The sequence below is a fragment of the Meles meles genome, chromosome 3 (genome assembly GCF_922984935.1).
Source record: "Meles meles chromosome 3, mMelMel3.1 paternal haplotype, whole genome shotgun sequence".
NCBI classification, from domain to species: Eukaryota; Metazoa; Chordata; class Mammalia; order Carnivora; family Mustelidae; genus Meles; species Meles meles.
Genome location: NC_060068.1, coordinates 151,405,094 through 151,427,197, shown reverse-complemented (window position 1 = coordinate 151,427,197; position 22,104 = coordinate 151,405,094). Strand labels below are relative to the sequence as shown.

The 22,104-nt window shown below is 39.8% G+C and overlaps 1 protein-coding gene across 1 annotated transcript in view; it reads right to left on the bottom strand.

The window, feature by feature from the left end:
• The window catches only part of MROH2B (maestro heat like repeat family member 2B), a 64,412-nt gene extending 58,421 nt beyond the window's left edge, over window positions 1-5,991 (bottom strand). Inside the window, exons 1-5 of the mRNA XM_046000670.1 lie at window positions 5,964-5,991; window positions 4,589-4,650; window positions 2,929-3,039; window positions 1,506-1,665; window positions 681-779 (exon numbers count right to left, since the gene is read on the bottom strand). Coding sequence (XP_045856626.1) covers window positions 681-779; window positions 1,506-1,665; window positions 2,929-3,039; window positions 4,589-4,650; window positions 5,964-5,991 — 460 coding nt within the window. The remainder of the gene's footprint in view (window positions 1-680; window positions 780-1,505; window positions 1,666-2,928; window positions 3,040-4,588; window positions 4,651-5,963) is intronic.
• Window positions 5,992-22,104: the final 16,113 nt, after the last annotated feature.

Sequence of the window (22,104 nt, the reverse complement as noted above, 5' to 3'; positions counted from 1 at the left end):
CCTCTCACTGTGTTGTACATGGTTTCTTTTTTTTTTCCTGGAAATTCCAGGGCCATTTTCTTCTCTGCAGACTCTTCATTACTCTAGATGTATTTCAGTTTCGGGGTAGAGGAAATTTGTGACCCATGTTTGCTTACCTATTTTCCTTAATTTTATGATTGCTGGTACTTTGATCAGATTGATTACTTATATTTATTACAATATTGCATTATACAGCGATGCCAACATTTAGCCTGCTGCTAAGAACTGATGAACTCCCAGAACCATTGTGGGGAAAGTGTGATCCAGTCCAAGAAGTAGGCTAGTAGACATGGAGGCTATTTAAGCAATGGAAAGTGTATAGATCTCAGTCACACAGACTTGAACACCACCTCTCCATTTCACTGACTGTCACCACTTTAAGGAAATTGCTTAATTTTCATGACTGTCATCTGTAAAATGATGGAGGGAGGGGGTAATAGTACTTACCTTGCTTTGAGGATTGAGACAGAGAGAATTATAATTGCTTTGAGGACTGAGAGAGACAAGTCCCTGCAGAGAAACTTCCATGTGGTAAGCACTCAGTAAATGGTAGCTATTATTATTAGCTAATAGAACAAAACTAGAGTAAAAGGAAAAACAAAATATTTGCTCAATTCATAGTCTGGTCATCATAAAGCGGAAACCATAGGAATACCCACCAATACAGAAAATTCCCTTCATCTTCTCCTCTTCGGCCAGCCTGAGCATGGTTTGCATGGTTAGCAGGGTCATCATCATGAAGGGGATACTCTGGGACACTGCCAAGAGGGGCACAAGAGGAGAAAATCATTATCCTCTCACACTGGAGAGTTCTGCGGTTCTCCATGTCAGCAAGGAGCATGTCAAAGCTGTGTCAGGGAGACAGATGAGGTGCTGCAGGAAGATATTCTCCTCGACCCCTTCTTTGGCCGTAAGGCCTGGCTGTAGTTAGAAAATCAAGGAGTGGTTGATTTAAAAGAAGGTTCTAGCTGTACCTGTTGCTTGTAGCAATTGCCTGTTTGGATCATTGTTGGATTAATGTCCATCTCTCCCACCAGAACTTGGCTGCATTCCCAGAGCCTAGCCCAGGTAATAGATACTCAATAAAAATAACTAATTAACTAAATAAATAAATACATAAATAAATGTTTGTTAAAAAACGTGGTATAGAAAAATAATCCTAATAAACTCTTACATACTTCATGTCAGTGTTCAGTGGTTTGCAGAAGAGGCCTTGCGAAAAAAGGGCTTTTGCAAACACAAAGCCAGATCAAAGGGATGGTGAGGGTGGGAGGGTCCAGCCAAAGAGAGAGCAGCACGGACTAATAGTGCATCAGCAGGCTCATCTGTGCTCAGAAACAACCACCTAAGTCCCACCGTCGATGCTTCTGAGCATGGCAGAAGGGAAGAATGCTCTCCTTTCTGCTGTTTGCACCCATCTGGTTTTAGACAGTTAGTCAGGGTGGATACTTCCCAGGAAAATGTGGAGAGTCTTCCCTCCATACCATAGCTGGTCGCCAGTTCAGCCAGAGCAAGCACGATGAATTCATCCGGTAGCTCCAGGATCCTGAAGTTACTCTGTACTTCATACATCACAGAGTTGAAATCATGTGCAGCAAGAGACACCAACACCTCACCAGCCAGCATTCTGGTTTCTCTGAGGATCTGAGGAGGAAAAAGGAGACAATAACAACAACTGGAGGAGGAGCAGAGGGTTTGGTGAGGGTCTAGACAATATTCTAAGTTCCCCTGGCTTTGGGATAGGGACAGAACAGGCTGTTCCAAACCCAGGGGGGAAAGTCTCTAGGGTAAGGGTCAGTAGCTGTCCAGCAGAGGTAACTTTAGTGAACTTTAAAACCAGGTTTTAATAAGGTGCTTGTAAACGTGAGGTCAAAATACACTTTCTTGTGAATTGATCGGGCCCTGTGAACACAGGATCTATGTTTTATGTGTTAATGACGAATCACTGTGGCTGGAGGCCTGAAGTATGGTGAAAGGGAAATGGGACAGGGAATCTGGACTTTGGGTTTTCATATTGTCCTGATCCAGTTATCTTGGATGGTGGAGATATTTGGAGGGACTTCTTCTTTTGGTAATGCTGAACTAGGTAAATTTGATCGATTCTCCTGCCGAAGATAATAAAAAGAGCTGGACAAGCTTTTAGAAAATACACTGACAAAACATCACAATATAGGGTAGAATGAATTGCTAAGTTAAAATCTAGAAAAGATTGGAAACCCATAGAAGTAAGTCCTATATTTGAGGCTCCTGTGCCGTATTTTGGGAGAATAGACTGAATTCGAGACCAAGAAATGGTGAGACCCTGGTCATCCCACTTCTTATCTTTTAGCCTAAGGCTCCAAAAGGCTGCATTTAAATGAAAGGTTTGCTTGGCCCTCCTTGTACTGTAGTCCAACTTGGAATCACAGAAGTGCCCCCCTCCTCCAAATCTCAAGGCCTGAAATGAATCATAGATTGTTAGTACCCTTGGCAGGTAAACATCCTTTCTGGAAGAAAACACCTTAAAACTCAAATTATGTCTACAAATAATTTTTCTGATACAATTCCTAGCATAGGTAGCTAAGTAGGCACATGAGAGATAATAATTTATATGGAAAGTGAGAAAACTGGGTTCTAGTTATTTTGAAAAAAATCTCTCCAAAAATCAACGTGCTCATCTAAAACTGGAATGGATAATATTACCTCTAAAGTATTTTTTTTAACTTTGTCACAGTTTCCTTATCTGTGGAGGGATAAATAATCAGTACTGTAATAATATCCAAGTTATCATGAAGAAACAAATGAAAGTGATTTGCAATTCAGGCAGTAATGTAGGAAAAGCTTGTAAATGTCTACATGGGTGCATTTGGGTCACTTAAGGACCAGTAGCGACCCTGGCATTGATTTATCATTGAGAATCAAACTTACATTGTTGTCTCTCATGTCCTTAGAAGCATAATAAATCAACCGTTGGACGATTGCATCATCCAAGATGTCACTATTCTGAATAACGGAAGTGAGATGACTATAGATGTCTTCCTGTGAACATACAAGTGTATACACAGAATCTGAGTTGCAAAACTAAAGGAATCAAACGAAGTACACATGATTAACACCATCAAACTGAGCAATGTGTTTCTACTTCACAATGGATTTTATACATCTTTTTAAAATTTAAATTCAGTCAGCCAACTATCATACCATCATTCATTTCATATGTAGCGTCCAATAATTTATCAGTTTTGTATAACACCCAGTGCTCATCACAGCACATGTTCTCCTGATTGGGGGATTTTAATGCATCTTAATTAGGGCTTCCTGAACATAATATGCAGCTTTAGGACACAAAAGCTTATATATAAAGCAAAGTTCTTTCTGAAAACTATTTTAACCTGACTACATTACTATGACAAAATCTAACTGAAGGTGCAAGCAGGCTACCTAACGTATCAGTCTTGAAAGTCGCTGTAGTAGGGCGACTCAGGGGAATGGAAAATGCTCATTACCCAGACCACTGCTCCTACCACTGGGAAGTGACTATGTTATTAAGAAACACACTGTGATTCCCAAAGAGACTGATAAGCTGTGAAACTGGATCCTAAGGGAGGTTTATATGTCCTTGGCTTTATTCATGCCTTATAGAAAGTAAGTTGTGAATGCTTTTGAACAGGACCGCAGTGTCAGAATCATGGGGCTGGACCAGATGTTGTGTGAGAGGACTCTTCGCAATCTCTTAGGTGGCTGCATGGTCTCGGGTAGATGAGAGACTGGGGTCCTGAAATGCCCAGTAACCTCAAGCACGTTGCCTTCAAGGTACCATGCCCATGCTGAAGATGGGACGTAACTCCCTTCACATAAGGGGTTCTAACAGGCAGTCAGGGTTGAGGTCCACCAGATTAGGAGATGAAGGTGTAGACCCTGTCTTTCACAGGGAGGCTGCCTTGGATCATGATTGGGAGCATTGTTTTGGAGTCAGACGGCCTTGTGTTCTGGTCACATACCTGTTGTGGGTCTCACTCCTCTTCGCTGTGAAGTAGAAACAGCCATGTCTACCTCGTAAAGGTATGAGGGGTGAACATAATACAAGTCACTGTGTTTGGAAAGCTTCTCGGGTGCTGCTTCCTAGATAAGTGTCCCTTGGAGGTAGCTGTTGGTATTTTACAAAAGGTTGTTGGGGCCAGAAAAGCCTTCCCATCCCAGAGAAATAAATCTCCACTCGTGGACTAGTGTCACAGATGAGTAGTGGAGATCTCTGGGGATTGTCATAGGAACCCTCAGCTTCTACAGGAGGAAACTCTTATGGTTGTAAGTCTGGCCTCTCCCTCTTTCCACATCTGCCCGTATCAGGTTATAGAAAGGAGTATTCTTGAGCTAACTTCCAGAATTGTATACTATGATTCCTCAAACGCCAAATGTCATTATTTAAACATGACAATGCCTTCCATTATTACTACTTTTTGAAAGGTTGAATGCTGTGTATGAAGCCAGAGAGAAAAGAAGTCAAGGCGAAGAAAGAGGTATATGAAATATTGCAATAATTGCACTAGGAAAAGTAAATGGAAAAGAGATTTTTCTCTATTTTCCTTACCTTGCTAATATTATCTTCCATGTTCAGCATGTCTAGAGTGAGGTTAATATCTCCAAAAGTCTCTAAAATGTACATAAAAAGAAGAATTAAGTCTCTCCTACTAATTCCTATGCAAGAGTTACAGAATTTTTTTTTTCTCTTGACTTCTGTCTCTCTCTCTTTTGCCCCAGATCCTCCTTCTTCTTGACTGTCAGCTCTTTGATGACAGGAGCTAAGTTTTATTCATATTTTATTTACTTGATATACTTGCAAATAATAGATACTTAGTATTTTTTTTTCAAAACCTGAATTAAAGGGGAAGGGGAAGATAAAAGATGCTACATTCTGGTGCACCTGGGTAGCTTAGTCAGTAAAGCATTTGCCTTCGGGTCAGGTCATGATCCCAGGGTCCTGAGATGGAGCCCCACATTGGGCTCCCTGCTCAGCAGAGAGTCTGCTTCTCTCTCTTCCCCTGGCCCCCAACCCTCACTTGTGCTCTTTCTCTCTCTCAAACAAATAAATAAATATTTTTTAAAAAGATGCTACATTCCTATTTATCCCTCCTGTCATGTAGGTATCACCCTATATATCCTCTCTACCAAGGTGCAGCTCTCAGATGCCATGAGCTGAAACTCTTCCACCCTACCTGAGCATGAGAAGACAATGGTGTGATACAGCTGTTTACTTTCATTTTCTCCTCAGCACCTCCTCTGTGTACTTTTCCACAGTCTGTCTACCTCTGTTTCTCTCTGTCTAACCTTCTGGCCTTGCCAGGTCCCTCTGCTGGTCCCAAGCTAATGAAACCTTCTGTTTTCTGATAATGATCTAAATTAGTTTGACTTGCACTTTCCAGGCATATTTGTATTTGAATAACTCTCATTAGAAAACTGAAAAAAACATGTGAGTCAAAGGAATTGAGCAATTCAGGCCACATGGCAAATTGGTAAGCGAGAAACCCTTGGAGGTGAGTCTCCAAATCAAGCCACAGATCCCTTTAGCACAGTCTTTTTTTGGCAAAGCAAATAGGCAACCATGCTTGAAAATTAGGGGAAAATATTTCCAAAGGACCTTTCCAGTATTTAAGATTAGATAAAAGATTGTCTTTCTTTGTGTTGTAGGCACTTTCTCTTCAGGTAGACTATATATTTTTAAAGCAAGTAAGGCACCATCATCTCTCAGGCTCCTCGTCTATCACTGTCCCTTTACAACCAATGCGATTTATTTATTTTGAAATAAAAGGAGAGTAGAGAGAAATAATCTTACTTTAGCATAACTTTTTATAACACTTTAAGTTGTACAGACCCTCCACAATGACTCACACCATCCCCCATCCCACATAAACATATGATCGCATAGACACAAAACACTTAGCTCCTCAGGATCCCATGATGCTCACCTACAGTTTCCTCCATGTCCTGAGTCATGTCTTGGCTGTTTCAGGCTCTCTAAGAGACAGCACCTAAGTATCAGAAATAGTATGGCTAAAAAACTGAACAAGCAAGTTGACAAGTTTCTCACAAAAGGTTCACATAAGGCTCTCTAAAGGAAAGTCCCTCCTCCACTTGATTGGCACAACGATCTGGAAGCTTCCAGCGATGGGCTGCTACTGAGAAGGATGATGCTGTATTCTACCACTATGACATTTTCTTGCTTCTGAGCTCCTGCTGACCAACAAAATGGCTGCATCTCACCGAATATTGTCCCTTGGGTGGAGACCAGAGTATCTGAGAAGGAAGAAATTAGAGACTGGGACTCAAAGCATTTTTGTAGACCAAAGGAGTTCCTCTCCCTAAACTTGGGTCCATTGATCACAGATTTGGGAATGGTTTTCAGTGGTCACTTTACTGGCCTGGTGTTGGTAAAGCCTTTATGGTGATCTTGTTGATTGTTCTACTTGGTGAAAGTCAGTCACACAAACTGGGCATGCTCAGTGGACCGGAATGCCCACCAGGGGCAGTTGAATAGAATGTCCAACTGACAGCAGCAAAGCAAAAGCCTTCTCTGCCACCTTTCCTGTTCCCCACTTTCCCTCCACCATTCGCTCGGTCCGGGTCTTGGCCTCACTCCAAGCTCAGGCTTTTTTCTTTGATTCCATTCTCTCTTCTTGTTTTCAAATCATTTTCTCTCCACACCTCTTTGACATAATGTTTTCGGCTTTACTAGTATGGACCTAAATCTGGTCCCAATGCCCCAAACTCTAAATCTATATGACCACAATTTTCAATGTATGCCCAGATTGACTGGATGTTAATGCGGCAGGTGTTAGGGAAGGGAGTGCTAGGAGTCTATAGGTCTAGGTGTGAAAGGGGCCAAGAGAAGGGTGACAATTCTCATCTGTGACTCCTTCTCCAGTTATCTTCCCCTCCTTTGGTGAAGCTTATTTCAGATTCATAGGTCAAATACTTCCAATTAAATCTTTGAATTCTCATTGTTTTTACAGACAGATTATTTTGCATTGTATTTATTATAGAGGACTTCAGCAGGCTGCTGGTTAAGAACATTCTCAAGTCAACATTACCATTTTCCAGATTGAGTCCATTAGTGCCTGGTAACAGGAATCACCTGGTGTCTTTATTTAAAATGGCCACTCCCAGGTCCACCTCAGGCCTGGTAAACTAAAATGAGGGGAAGAAATCTGTATTTTTAATGAGCACCCTAGTGAGTCCTGGGCTCACTAAAGTCTGAGAAACACTGTCTAAGCTCCTTGCCCAATAACCCACTAGGGGATCATTGAAAATTCAGCAGTTATTTGAAGGGTGTTAATTGTGGTTGGGCAAGAAGAGGAGCTGCTCATCTCCAGTGCGATGATTTGCTCACCCTTGAAGAATAGGGTGAGAACTGGTGGGTCCAAGAGGTATTGAGGTAGATGAAACCCTTAATGTCTTGTAGGAAAAATGACACTGCAAATTACATGCTCTTAGAATCTTAAAAAACAATGTGCAATAGAATCAATAATAAGAAAGCTAGCTATTCAGATAATTGCTATAATCAATTTCTTACTCTTTTTGTGAAGGGTAGCAAATGATTTTCCTGAATGTCTGTATATCAAGTTTTCCTTGATTTCGTAGAGATTAGGGAGGTTAGGAGATGATTGATTTATATTGACTTTGTAATTTATTAGGGCAATCAAAGCACATCTTTTTGCCAAATATTCCTTCAGATAAAGCAAATTCACCTGTCGATCTCTCTTTTCATAAGGCAATATTGCAGAGAGATTTTAAAAAGTCAAGCTTCAAAACAACAGATTTGCTATCATTTTTATTCCATTTTCCTGGGGACATCTTGTTTCATTTCCCCATTATTTCCTATTTTTCTCTTTACACTAGGTTAACAAATATGGGTTTGAATGTAGACCCAAATATGGGTCTCCTAAGCCCTGGGAGCATGCTAAGCACTGATTCTCAAACTTAGTAGGATGACATTTTGCTAACTAATGGACTATTTTTTCTAGATACCTGTTTGCAAGGGAGTTCAAATTTAGCTTGCTACAGAACTGAGGAGTCTTCCTGGCTGTATGGTAACCATTCCCTTTCAATCTAACTTGACAAGTGATACTGCCTAGTCCCACTACCATGCTCCCAAATGAGGTATTATCAGACAGGAACGTTAATAAGGCAGTAAAGGCAAAATATAAAGCAAAGGGACAATATCTATCAGTCAATCTAATATTAAAATTTATAGAACTTTACATTTTTGTGGTTTTAATGGTTTTAGAGTACAATTCCTTTGAACTTTGACATGAATCCTTTTATTTTTTAAATGAAGTATTAGATTTCATAAAATATATTTAAAATGAAATTAGCACCCTCCCTTTTTTTCCCAGTCAGTTTTTAGACATAAGACTAATCCCTTACACTCTGGTGTATAAAAAGCAAGCGATATTAGATGATAATTTTACACAGATTTAATATTCCTGTGCTGTTAGTGGCCTCTCATTTCCTCCTTTCGCTTGACTCCCCTCCTTTCTCCTCCCTGTCCACTCTCTCCTGTCCTCTTCTCTTCTCTCTTTTCCTCTGGTCTCTTTTACCCTTCTTTGCTTTTTCTACTTGTAGTAATTTTACTAAGCAGGCTGCATTTTTAAATCGAGATTATGCTTTTAAAGTCATCCCCTCAGGGGGCACCTGGGTGGCTCAGTCAGTCAAGCATCTGCCTTTGGCTCAGGTCATGATCTCTGGGATCTTCGGATGGAGCCCCAAATCAGCTCCTTGCTCAGCGGGGAGCCTGCATCTCCCTCTCTCGTCCTGCTGCTCCTCCTGCCTGTGTGTACCCTCTCTCTGTCAAATAAATAAATAAAATCTTTAAAAAATTTTTTAAAAAATTCATCTTTTCAGCAATTCAGAAGGAGTTTAAGAATTTAAGCTAGAGAGGGAATTTTCAGATAGATTTATAAAATGGTTTCATTCTCAAGTGATAGGTAATTGAAGCCCTTGGAGAAAGTAATTTTCCAGCAAATTGTTTCCCAAATACCTCCCATGTTAGGTATTTCTAGCTTTGTTACCGACAGGTGTTGGGAGAAGAACACAGACTTGCTTCATAATTTGAGTAGTGAGAGAAGCAATAGGAGCCCTTGACCTCTGAAGACCCTCCCTAGTGGCCTGGCATCTCGGGTATTAGCATTCTGTGTTCTGGAGCTCATTTAGCCTTTCTCAGAGCTTTTAGAAGGTCTAGCTTTTAACTGTCAATTACCTCTTAGATGCTCAGGTCATGCTACTGTGAATGTCATTTTTTGATTGAGGAATTCAGCTTTAGTGGCTGATAGGTTATACAAAGTAGGATACATTCATTCTCTCAGCTTTTCATAATAAATTACATGGGCCCCATAAGTGCCTGAATAAATAAATCTTAGAAGAAACAGCCATCAGTATTATATTTTTAAGGATTAAAAGACAATTTATTACCTCTAGGTGATTATCTTACATTTAGAAAGAAAAATCTCTTACTTTTTTTTTTTTTAAAGAAAGAAATGCTTCTCTGTTGTCTTTTGATTACTTCATAAGATTAAAAATGCATTTCTAATTCATGATTTTGGTGGTTTCGACAGCCTCTAGATGTGCCATAAATTGTGAGTATTTTCATGTTATTCTTAGAGATTTTTAGAATCCTCCATGTTCAATGAGTTTTATAAAAACATATTACATGAAACTGTTCAACAACATTTTAGTCAAGAAGTGATGGTAAAATATTAGGTGAAGTTTCAAATAATAAAATTTCCAGTTACCAGTAGCACTCAAATATGAACAGGGATTTTTGTTGGAATCAACAAAAGGAGGCAAATCGTAAGACCATAATCTGGATCAAGGATTGAAAAACAAAACATGATTTGATCGCTGGTACTAGTGTTAATATATGTAACTCTTGGGGCGCCTGGGTGGCTCAGTCGGTTAAAGCTTCTGCCTTTGGCTCTGGACATGATCCCAGGGTCTTGGGATCAAGGCCCGCATCGGGCTCTCTGCTCAGCTGGGAGCCTGCTTCCCCCTCTCTCTCTGCCTGCCTCTCTGCCTACTTGTGGTCTCTCTCTCTCTGTCAAATAAATAAATAAAATCTTTTAAAAATATATATATGTAATTCTTCATCTGCTTCCATAGTGCAAAGAGAAGAGCCCAGAAGTTCCAGGAGATGAACCTGGAGCCCATGTCAGCATTTTGTGCTCACTAAAGCAGAAAAGTAGATATAAGTACAAAAGATGTTTAGCAATTAAGTTACTTCCTCTAAGCCTCAGTTCCATTTTGCCTTCTGTAAGAGGGACATGAGAGGGGAAGTTGTACCGAGTTTGCACTAAATTATTGCACTAAATTTGCACTAAATTATTGTTATTTGTTTTTTTGTTTGCATCACTCCTGTTCTTCTTGCATTTACAGCTTAACCAAAAACCAGACTAAATTATTCCAGCAGCTTTCTGTCTATCATGGTCTTAAGAATATAGTTTCTGGTGTGCCTGGGTGGCTCATTTGGTTAATCATCTGACTTTGGCTCGGGTCATGATCCTGGGGTCCTGGGACTGAGCCCTGCTCAGGCTCACAGTTCAGTGGGGGGTCTGCTTCTCCCTCTTCCTCTGCTGCTTCCCCTGTAGTTTCTCTCTCTTAAATAAATAATAATAAAAAAATCTTTTAAAAAAATAAGATCATGGTTTCTGATTTTAAGAGAAAGTGTTCTTCCAGGAACCCCCCCCCCTTTTATTTTAAAGATTTTATATATTTATTTGAGAGAGAGAGAGAAAGAAAGAGCACAACCTGGGGGAGAGGCAGAGGGACAAGCCATGTCTCCACTGAGCAGGGAGCTGGTCTCAGGTCTCGATCCTAAGACCCTGAGATAGTGACCTGGAAGGCAGACACTTAAGTGACTGAGCTATCCAGGCACCCCTTCCAGGACTCTTTATGAAATAATCATACTGGTGATATAATCAGTCTAATTGTTAGTTGCTGAATTGTTAATTACTCGCATGTTAATTACTTCTTAAGCATTTCTGTCTTTTGTATTATATTTCGTAAAATGATATTTTCTAAATCCTGCTTCTTGGTAGTGTAATAATTTTATAAAAGCAAATATACTGATTGAGTTCTCTGGTGTTGACAATGTAAAGTATGTAATTTCTACATCTGTTTCTATTTATTGATTCTTTTTATTCCTCTCATTGATTATATTTTCCTCCTTTGAATTTTTTTTTCATTGGATGTCAGACATTGTGAATTACATCTTATTGGGTGCTAAATATTTTTGAGCTTTGTTCTGGAACACATCTAAGTTACTGGAGAACAGCTTGATTCTTTCTGAGCTCTCTTGTCTTGTAAGTACAAGGACCAAAAAACCTTAATGAAGGTCTACTTGGGCCCTACTACTGAGGTGATAGTCTTCTGGAGTACCACCTGCTGTCCCACGAGTATGAAGTTTTCCACTCTGGCTGGTTGAAAATACAGATTATTCCTAGTCCTGGGTGGGATTTGGGGATCATTGCTTTGATTTGATTGCTTTGATTCTTTTGCATGGTTTGTTCCCCAGTCTCTGCTCCCCCTGCATGTGTGCCTTTTTCAGCACTCAGCTGCAGACTGGAGGTCAATACTCTGCAGATCCCAGAACTTTTTCTATTGGCAGCTTGCCTCCTCCCTACACTTCACCCACGATGGCCAACCACCCCCTCACCCTGCCCCGTGGTTTGCCATAATGACTGTATCCACTTTGCCCTGCCTGGACTTCTAGCTCCATATCTAGAAACTTTCTCCAGGAAGTAAGGCTGGGCAGTCACTGGAGCCAACTTCCTATTTTCCCCTTCTCTTAGAGACCAGTGTCCTGCATGAACAGGTGTTCGGTGTCTCAAAACTGTTGTGTCTTATGTCTGTTCTTTTTCTTAATTTAGCTGGAAAGGTAAATCCAATCCTTGTCACTACATCTTTGTCAGAAGCAGAAGTCTGCCAACGTTCTTACATATATTTATGTTGTTTCTGTGATGTGAATGGCTGCCACGCACTTGCTCCCAGGAACACGAGGGTATAAGCTAGGAATATGTTTCCTTGCAAAACAAACAAACAACAAAGCAGAAACCCAGAAAACCATCTTAACATTAGCTTTAATACATAATGTTCTGTTCTTTGTATATGAAAATCCGTTTAGAGACAGGAAGCCAGAGCTAAAGCAGCTGTTCAGCAGTGTCGTTCTGGGTCTAAGTTCTTTCTTTTCCTGCTTTACTATCTTTAGCATGTATTTTTGATCTCTTAAGAGCACGATGGCCTTGTTCTACCTCTAGACTTCATGTTTGCCTTCCAGGAACGAAGAAAGTAGAAGAGTACAAAGCTTTCTGCATGTAAGACTTTACATTTTAAATTTGAGAGGAGAAGGCATTCACAGTGACTCCCAATCACATTTAATTGGTAAGAATTTGGCCATTCTCCACTGCAGTGGAGTCTGGGAAGTTATGTATTTTAGCTTCCATGCCCTCTCAGCAGAGGAAGACAGGTAAGAAAGGGGTTATGAGGATTTTTTTTTTTATGTTATGTTAGTCATCATGCTGTACATCGTTAGTTTTTGATGTAGTGTTCCATGATTCATTGTTTGTGTATAACACCCAGTGCTCCATACAATATGTGCCCTCCTTAATACCCATCACCAGGCTCACCCATCCCCCCTCCACCCCCGTTTTAAAACCATCAGTTGGTTTCTTGGAGTCTGTAGTCTCTCATGGTTCATCTCCCCCTCCGATATCCTCCCCTTCATTTTTCTTCTCCTAATATCTTCCATGCTATTCCTTATGCTCCATAAATAAGTGGAACCATATGATAATTGACTTTCTTTTCTTTACTCATTTCACTTATCATAATTATAAGGATCTTTTGAATAGATAGTCCCGAGTGTCTGCCAGAACAAAAATCAACAAAAAAATTATGTTCCTAATATTTAAGGGTAGACAATATTGCCATGAACTCCAGTATGACTGGACATCTGTTGGAGCCCGATAATGCTACTTATTTCCTATGTTTGATAATATTTTCCTTCTGTGTTTGTGAGCTGGCTTTATGTAAATCATAAATAGTGAATAAAAGTGAAGGCAAGATGATAAAATTAGATAAATTAGATAAAAACAGATCAATTCACATGGAATTGATTCACATGGAGACTATACCTCCTATCATTGCCCTCATTTGTTTGGTTTAGTCCACTTTTACTTGTTTATTATTTCATTTAATTTATTTCAGAAGATCTCAAAATCATTAACTTTTTTTTAAAGATTTTATTTGTTTATTTGACAGATAGAGATCATAAGTAGGCAGAGAGAGAGTAGGAAGCAGGCTCCCTGCTGAGCAGAGAGCCTGATATAGGGCTGGATCCCAGGACCCCAGGATCATGACCTGAGCCGAAGGCAGAGGCTTTAGCACACTGAGCCACCCAGGCGCCCCTTGAAATCATTAACTTTTCCACTCTCACTGACTTAGGCTTTGTGCCTCTTGAGCACACATGAAGAGATAAACGTGGCACCCACGCACGCACACACACACGCACACATGCATAAATTGTAATGCTGTTGAGATGACAACACGTATGGTAATATAGTTTCTCTGTTTAAAAAATTCCGGTGTGGGGGTGTCTGGGTGGCTCAGTGGGTTAAAGCCTCTGCCTTTCACTCAGGTCATGATCCCAGGGTCCTGGAATCGAGCCCCGCATCGGGCTCTCTGCTTGGCAGGGAGGCTGCTTCCTCCTCTCTCTCTCTCTGCCTGCCTCTCTGCCTACTTGTGATCTCTATCTGTCAAATAAATAAATAAAATCTTAAAAAAAAAAAAATTCCGGTGTGATGATATACAAGGAGAACTGCAATTAGATTAGATGATTAAACAGATGTTTTGGCCTGAATCCAAGATCTCAAGGGATAGACTCTGAGCGTAATTAATAATCTTTAATGTGTTCTTTAAAGGGCTGGGCGTGGTTAGCTTCAAGGCTTTTGTTTTTCTGTTTGAGCGTTGAATTGCTTAAGAGAATACAGGAGTTAGAAAGTGAAGTAAAACAGGAAAATATGATAGCTGGAAGTTGAAGAAGGACTTTGCAGAGAAAAGAGAAATGTCTAAATAAGATTTGTTTTTATTTTAAAAATATGGAAAATACCATATTTTATAAATATAGAGGTGATTTATTTATAAATAATTTATAAATTATTTATTATAAAAATAGAGGTGATTGTAAAATGAATGCTCATGTATGTTTTCATCAACAGTTTCAATAATTATCAAGTCAGACTTCATCATCTTTCCTCTATATCCTGTTCTGTTTCCCCATTTGTAGATTGTTTAAAAGCAAATCCCAGACTTTGTATGATTTCATTCACAAATATTTTAGAATGATTTTCTAAAAACTAAAGATTCAGGAGTCTTTAAAGAAAAAGTAAGCACAGTATCATCATTATACTTAAAAATTAACAATAATTTCCTGATATCATCAAATAGAGTTTAATTTCCTCATGGTATCATTTTATTTTTTTAGTTCCTTTGCTTTAGTGTGAACCAGTCATGGTCTATCCATTGCAATTAGTTGATATCCTCTTAGGTTTCTTTTAATCTCCAGGTTTTAATTGGGATTTTATAAATTTGATTTCTGTATAAAGAATGATGTATCCTAACTAAATCTTTTCTGTATCCTAACTGAACAGTCAATAACATCTGCATAACTGACTCACACTATTAGGGATATATTTGCTTTTGGTGGAATGAAATAAATGCTAAATATGGTCTTTTGTTCTGATGTGTGTGTGTGTGTGTGTGTGTGTGTGTGTGTGTTGTTGAGTGGGGCTCTTGTCCAAACCAGCAAGCAGTTCTTGGACACTAACAGAGTCTAAGAATTCAACTCAATTCTTGAACTATCCAGACATAACATCCGATTTCATAGGAAAAGGGCTCAGTCGCACAAGACCCTGCTCCCCAACCCCCAACTTCAGATGTCAGTCAGAAGCTGGAGTTTGATCACCTGTGTTTCTGACCAACTGGCTACAGATCAGCTCTAGATCGGAGGTTTGCACAAGCTCCTTCTCAGGTTCTATTAATTTCCTAAAGTGGTTCACAGAACTCAGAGAAACATTTTACTTACTAGATCACTGTTTTATTACAAAAACTATAACTCAGGAACAGCCGGATGGAAGAGATGCATATAGGGTAGGACATGGGGAAAGACACAGAACTTCCATGTCCTCTTCAGGCACACCAATCCGGCAGCATCTCCCAGAAGCTCTCCCAGCCCTGGCTTTTTAGATTTCTATGAATTTTCATTACATTGGCACGGTTGATTAAATCATTTATCACTGGTGATTGGACTCAATCTCCAGCCCCTCTCCCCTCTCTGGAGATCTTTCGAGTGGACTGAGAATTCCAACCCTCTAATCACATGGTGGGCTGTAATGGCAACAAACACCCCCCACCCCAAGTCATCTCATTAACATAGCAAAAGTCATTTTTATCACTCTCAACACCTAGGAAATTCCAAGGGTTTTGGGAGCTGTGAACTAAGAACCATGGATGAAGACCAGATGCAGATGACAAATATATTTGGTCATCTGAGTGATCATGCAATCACTATATTGCATATGGTTTTAAGGTTAACACAAAGCAAAGTCTACTATCCACCATGACTTAACAACACGTGGGCTCTATTAAAGTAATTAAATTTACTCCTATTTATAAAACATTGATGTAGTAGAAAAAAATTGTGCTAAGGGAAAGAAAAGAAAGTATGGTTAAAAACAGCAATACCATGTGATTTCAGCTATCAACACTTGCCTTAGAAAGGCAAACTTACACATGATAAGGAAGAATATTTTAAAAAGTGTGTGTGTGTGTGTGTGTGTGGGTGCACACGCACGCGTGTGTGTGTGATATTTGCATTATATATTGGCAAAGTATCTCATTTACAAGTTATAGTATTTAGACAGATTTGTGGTTCTGAAGTTGGCATCCAAATATTTCCCTTGCCTGTCAGGAAGTGTCACTTTTAAAGATTTATTAAATGAGTACCATATGCACGCTTAGACAGTTTTATTTAAGCGATTGAATTAACACTTTTCACAAGGGCCATTTTGTCTCAATTTGTGCCGACTGCACTGTTTTAGGTACAGATTTCTCCACTGCAGGAGGAGTATCAGGCTTATCTGAACAGTTTTCTAATGCCTGTGAAATCTCTTCTTTCTTTTGGTAAGTGGTGGAATAGTATGGATGGATGACAGAATCTCATAATTGAAAGCACTGTTAGGTGATCCTACAGGTTGATACATTCTCTACGATAGACGCCCCCACCCCACCCTCCTTCCAGTTCTTAGCAGGTGGCAACTCAGCCTCTGCCAGAAAACTAGCAGGGGCAGGGACTCTACTGCCTTCACATAGACTCTTCCATTTTGACACAACTCAGATTGTTAGAAATTAGGTAATTAGGTCAGGGATGGAATTAGTGGCCTTATAAAAGAGACTCCAGAGAGTTCTCTCTTCCTACTTCTGCCATGTGAGTATATAACAAGATGTTGGCCATCTGCAACCTAGAAGAGTGTCCTCACCAAAACCTGATCATGCTGGCACCTTGATTTCAGATTTCCCAGTTTCCAGAATTGTGAGAAATAACATTTCTTTTGTCTGTAAGCTCCCCAGCCTATTGTACTTTGTGAGAGCAGCCTGAACTAAGACAGTAGGTAAAAGAATCATGTTCCCCAGGATTTGAGACTAAGGAAGTGATCTCTGGGGAGTAGCAGTAGAATTTCCACTCAATTCCAAGTCCCCATGTTCTGGGGAAGGAAAGTTTTCTGTGTATCTTTTGCCTCAAGATTGGCTTGGGAAAGGGATTGGTTGAAGGTTGCATACTGGGAGGACATGGAGAGTCAGTTTCTCAGGGTGGGACAGACAAGGGCAAGAAAGATCAAGCAGGGGTTAAAATCTGTAGGCATGCCCTAGATTATTCTGTCCTTACTCTCACTGAGGAACCAGCTATTTGAGCACTGATCCTCAATAAGTATAGAGATTTTTCTGTAAGTATCCTCACATGATGCTCTCTCTTGACTACACCACTGAAAGGGTTTTTGTTAAGTGCTCAGTCCAAATAAAAGCATACCCTTTATGTATTCTTAATGAGTCTAAGAATCATATCAATCAAGGCTATTCAGAGAGATTCAGAAGGATTCTTGGCAATCATATCTTTCTTTTCCAAGAGCTTATTAATTATATATTTACCAATCCACCTTAACTATTTTGGGGGCACTAAATTATAGTTCTCAAGATCCACCTCTCTCTCCTTTTTGAAAATTAAGACTTTTTCTTTCTGCAATATTTGTGTTGTTTTGCATTTCTCTCATTCTTTCAAAATTCTTAAATATTGAGGGTAGGTTCGGGACCACAGCTGCAATTTCTCCCAGTGCACTGAAATGGGTCATCCTGACTTATCCCTTTTGCTTGATAACCTTGAACCTTCCACCAGTAGTGGGATCACTTTCCTGTATCTGCTTCCTCCCTTCCAGCATAGCCCTGAAAGTTCTGTGTTCTTTCATGCATGCTTGCCCTATCACCCGCGAGTTCTGAATATTTCTACACCATGTTTAGGGTCCCTTGCATCTTCTTCTCTTCTTTGGTTTCTCTTTTATTACATGAGCCATGTACATGAACTTTCTAGGCCTTCTAGTTCCCAGAGAAGGGAGGAAAAATCCCACCAAAGGAAGAATTTAAAATTGCTTTCTTCCCTTTATGCTAATTCTTCCTTCTACACCCCTGATAAAACCTTCAAACAGTAAATTTTCACAGGTAGTACAAGGGAAAGAAGGTATTTATTGAATATGTGCTCAAAAAAATTCAAGATACTGTATCTTGTTGCTTTTCATTATTTTAGAATCTAATCCTCAACAGAACTATAAGGTGAGCATTACTTCTCATTTCACAAATAAGGAAACTGAGCCTCATAGAGGATATAATGAAAGGGTTGTGGAAAGAAAGTTAGTTTTTATATACAAACTTGGCCCTTGTCTAGTTTAAGTCATGTGGTATAAGAGATGGAATTTCTCTAAACTACTTGCCTCCACATTTCCCGTTTGGAACCAATCCTAATTTCTATCTTCCTGTGTTCTACCCAAGCACATAAATAGTTCTGTTTCAGTTCAAACTTGAATTTCTTCTCTTTAGTCCAAATTTACTCATATTGTATTTCTTTCTCTAAAGTATTTTATCCATTTGACAAGAACAGAATGGAATATCCTGTTAACCTTCTCCCTGGGTCTACCCTTGAGGTTCAGTTGTTACCAATATTGCATAGATCCATGTAATGTCAGAGGGACTTTTGGAGACCTAATACTCAATCTAAAAGAACAAAAATGAAAGTGCAAACTTCTTGATCATGATAAACTAGGTTATATTGAGATTTGAGGGAGGAGTAAAGTTAAGAACACAAGATTTTCAGAGTCTTTAAGACATCTCACATCCAAAGACATTCCTATTCTCTCATGTTTAGCTTATAGATAGAGTGTTGTCTTCTTCAAAATGTTTTCATATACTTCGTCTCATCCAAAGCCCACAAGGTAAAGAAGGACAGCTGTTCTCAACTCTACTTTACTGTTGATGAGACCATGTCTTCCATGGAACCTGACCATTTCATCTTCTGACATCAGGAATAATCCCCTTTGCTATTAAAACCAGCAGGTGTTCCTGTATTAGAAAATGGAATTGAGTATTTAAAAATTGTGTTATTTTTGCTGAACACTGGGGAGTAGAATAAGAACAGGGTACTTCTGGGAGCTTGAAGGCAGAGATGAGAGTTGAGTGAATGTTATCCTGGGGCATCTGGATGTGGTGGAGGAGGCAGCAGTGAGCCAAGGGGGCAATTAGAAGGCAATGACCTTGAGTGGGACGTTGTAAAAGGAGTAGTCATGGTATAGTAATGATAAAATTTCAAAAATCTGTGTGCGTAATGAAAATAAAACCACAGCTCTCTCAAAAATCCTGGATAATAGATAATCCAGAGGTTTACTTTATTTTGTACCTCAGTCTCCTATCAGGGAAAACCTGCCTTTTTAAAATTTAGATCTAGCATCTTGGCACAGCAATGGCAATTTCCCAGCAATTTCTGCTGAGCCCTGACTGTTGGGATGGTTTTAATGAGATCAATGATCATTTTGGCAACTCAACAAGACTTCCACGAGACAAGCAGAGAGTATGGTTTGAGACAAACGCATCCCTGAACTATTTTCTATTATTCACACAGGCTATCTGGATTCTCTGGTAGGAAACTAGACTAGAATAAAAATTAATTGCTGTATCAACAGAGTTCTATGAGAGGTGTAGCTTTGCCTGGAAGCTAATAAGCTACCTTTCTGGGTAGCATGTTCTTGGGGGAATCCCTTGGGTCTCTCCTTAAAATGAAAGATACACAAAGAGAAAAGGAGTTGGGGCGAGAGTGTGAAAGGAGAAGTCTCTTGTGTTCCCCAAGGGCTTGTTTATCTTCATATCCCTATGGCCAGGGTACTGCCCTGCACTCTGTGTCCACTTTGACTGCACGTCCATCCCTTCGTAATCGCACTTCTAGTTGTGTGATTGTGACTGATGTCTGTCTTCTCTCCATGGAGACGAGGACCGTGCATGCTTCCCTATCCATTTCCATCTCTATGCCTTGCCATGGCCCCTCACTAGATAACCACTAACCACATATTGAATAAATACAGATCATCTGCCTGAGTTTCACGTGTGAAGTTCACCCCCTTTCATTTCAAAATGAAGTTTACCCAATACTAATCATGTGGTAAGCAAGGAAAAGGCTGGGTCAAATCCTTTGGCCATTTCAGGTAGTCTAAAACTATGGTCTTGTTTTAAATTTATTTCTCCAAATATCTTTCTTCAATATTTACTTAATGGAAGTAAGGGGGGAAGTGGTTTTTATTTAAAAAAAAAAAAAACTACGTAGAGACAGATTTACTTATAAGCTCACATGTACTGACAAAAGTGGATCAATGTTTTAGAACTTGTCAAAATGTGTCACTCTCGCTCTATATTACAGAGACTCTGAGTTGTCTCTTAAATACATTTTCTCTTCTGCTGTAGTATTTGAAGCTTTAGCTGAATAGCAATAGATCTTTAAAGAATACATTCCCCAGGGGCACCTGGGTGGCTCAGTGGGTTAAAGCCTTTGCCTTCAGCTCGGGTCATGATCCCAGGCTACTGGGATCGAGTCCTGCATCAGACTCCCTGCTCAGCAGGGAGTCTGCTACTCCCCCTGCTTGTGCACTCTCTCTCTCTCTCTCTGTCAAATAAATAAATAAATTTTTTTTAAAGATTTTATTTATTTATTTGACAGACAGAGATCACAAGTAGGCAGAGAGAGAGGAGAAAGCAGGCTCCCCACTGAGCAGAGAGCCTGATGCGGGGCTCGATCCCAGGACCCTGGGATCATGACCCGAGCCGAAGGCAGAGGCTTTAACCCACTGAGCCACCCAGGTGCCGCCCCCCCCCCTTTTTTTAAAGGGATACATTCCCCAGCTTTCTTTTCCACTAAGGAAACATGTGACAATACTCTGGAGATTTGGATGTGAGCGGAGGGGCTGATAGAAGAATTTTCAACTTTTAATGTCTGTAGGCCCTGCTTCTAGGCTCCCTGGGAAGTTCTATTTTAATCGAGGTCAGAGTGACCTACTGAACTTCAAAGCAGGGACTCTATTCCTGCCCTCACATAGCACACATTGTATATCTGCTTCGTTAGCAAATAAACTAAAAGAAATATTTCAAAGTAAAGATCGAAGTCTCCCTAAGTTCTGTTCTTATAGCCTGCGACCTGGCACATACCAAAAGCACAAGATAAAGTTCATAATTTTCTAAAATGTCCTTAGCAGTGGTGATTCTAACTCTTCATCTAGCAAAAAGCCTATACAACCTTGTATTGAACATTCCTTCTCTGGAGCTCTGGAGAGCTCTCTGTGAAGATTGTATGTACTTGGAAGTTGTCCTTGCTTGGGCTCCTTTTTTTTTTTTTCTTAGAAATTCTAAAATGTTTATTTTGTAACAGTGTTCTGTAGAGCTTCTTGGTCATGCCTTTAGAAGGAAAGGAGGCTGACCGCTGTTTTCGTTCTCCTCCCTGGGAGCTGGAATGTGGGGATGGGGGGTGACTCATGTTTGTCTTGAGAAGAAGGGTCTCATCTAGGGATAGCAGAAGAGCTTTGGAGAAGAGTCTGTCATAAATACTGGCAAGTCTTTGTACCAACCAGGACAGCCAAACAAAACCCACACGGAAAGAAAAACTCTGGGCATAACATCTTCACTTATTCAGATTTAACAATCTGGATCAATTTGTTGCTCAATGAGACCACTCTGGTTTGGTCCAGACAACTCCAAAGAGTTAAGTCTGTTCTGGGAGGAATGTTTTTAAAATTCTCCCCAAGTGTGCTGTCTACTTTTGTAGGGTTGATATAAGGAAGGAGATGTGGCAACATGAGTTAATTTATCTTAGCGATGACTAAACAGACCTTATAGATTGACCTCCCCATAATCTGACTCTGGAAAAGAGGTTTTTATTTTGAAGAAGAAGAGATTTGATGTAAAATGACAGATTATTGTCAAGTAAAAAAATTAGTTGGTTTTTTTTTGTTTGTTTTTTGTTTTTTGTTTTTTTTTTTACTCTGCAATGGATAATATTGGATGTCGTCATTATGGGGGGACAGGAAATTTAAATGGAAGTACACTCACTATGAATGACCCTCAAAAAATGCCCAGTAAGGGAAGTTGTAACCTACAGACCTGTGAGCCAAACTTAGTTATCAGAGTGTTTTGTGCTTTAATTTTTTTTATTTTTTAAAAAGATTTTACTTATTTATTTGTCAGAGAGAGAGAGTGAGCACAAGCAAGGGGAGTGGCAGGCAGAGGGAGAAGCAGGCTCCCCACTGAACCAGGAGTCTGATGCGGGACTCAATCCCAGGACCTCGGGATCATGACCTGAGCTGAAGGCAGATGCTTAACAGACTGAGCCACCCAGGCTCCCCATGCTGTAATTTTTTCTTTAAATTTATGGCCAAATTTTTAATTCAGATTTCAGAGACAATAATGCTATATAAATTGCAACTC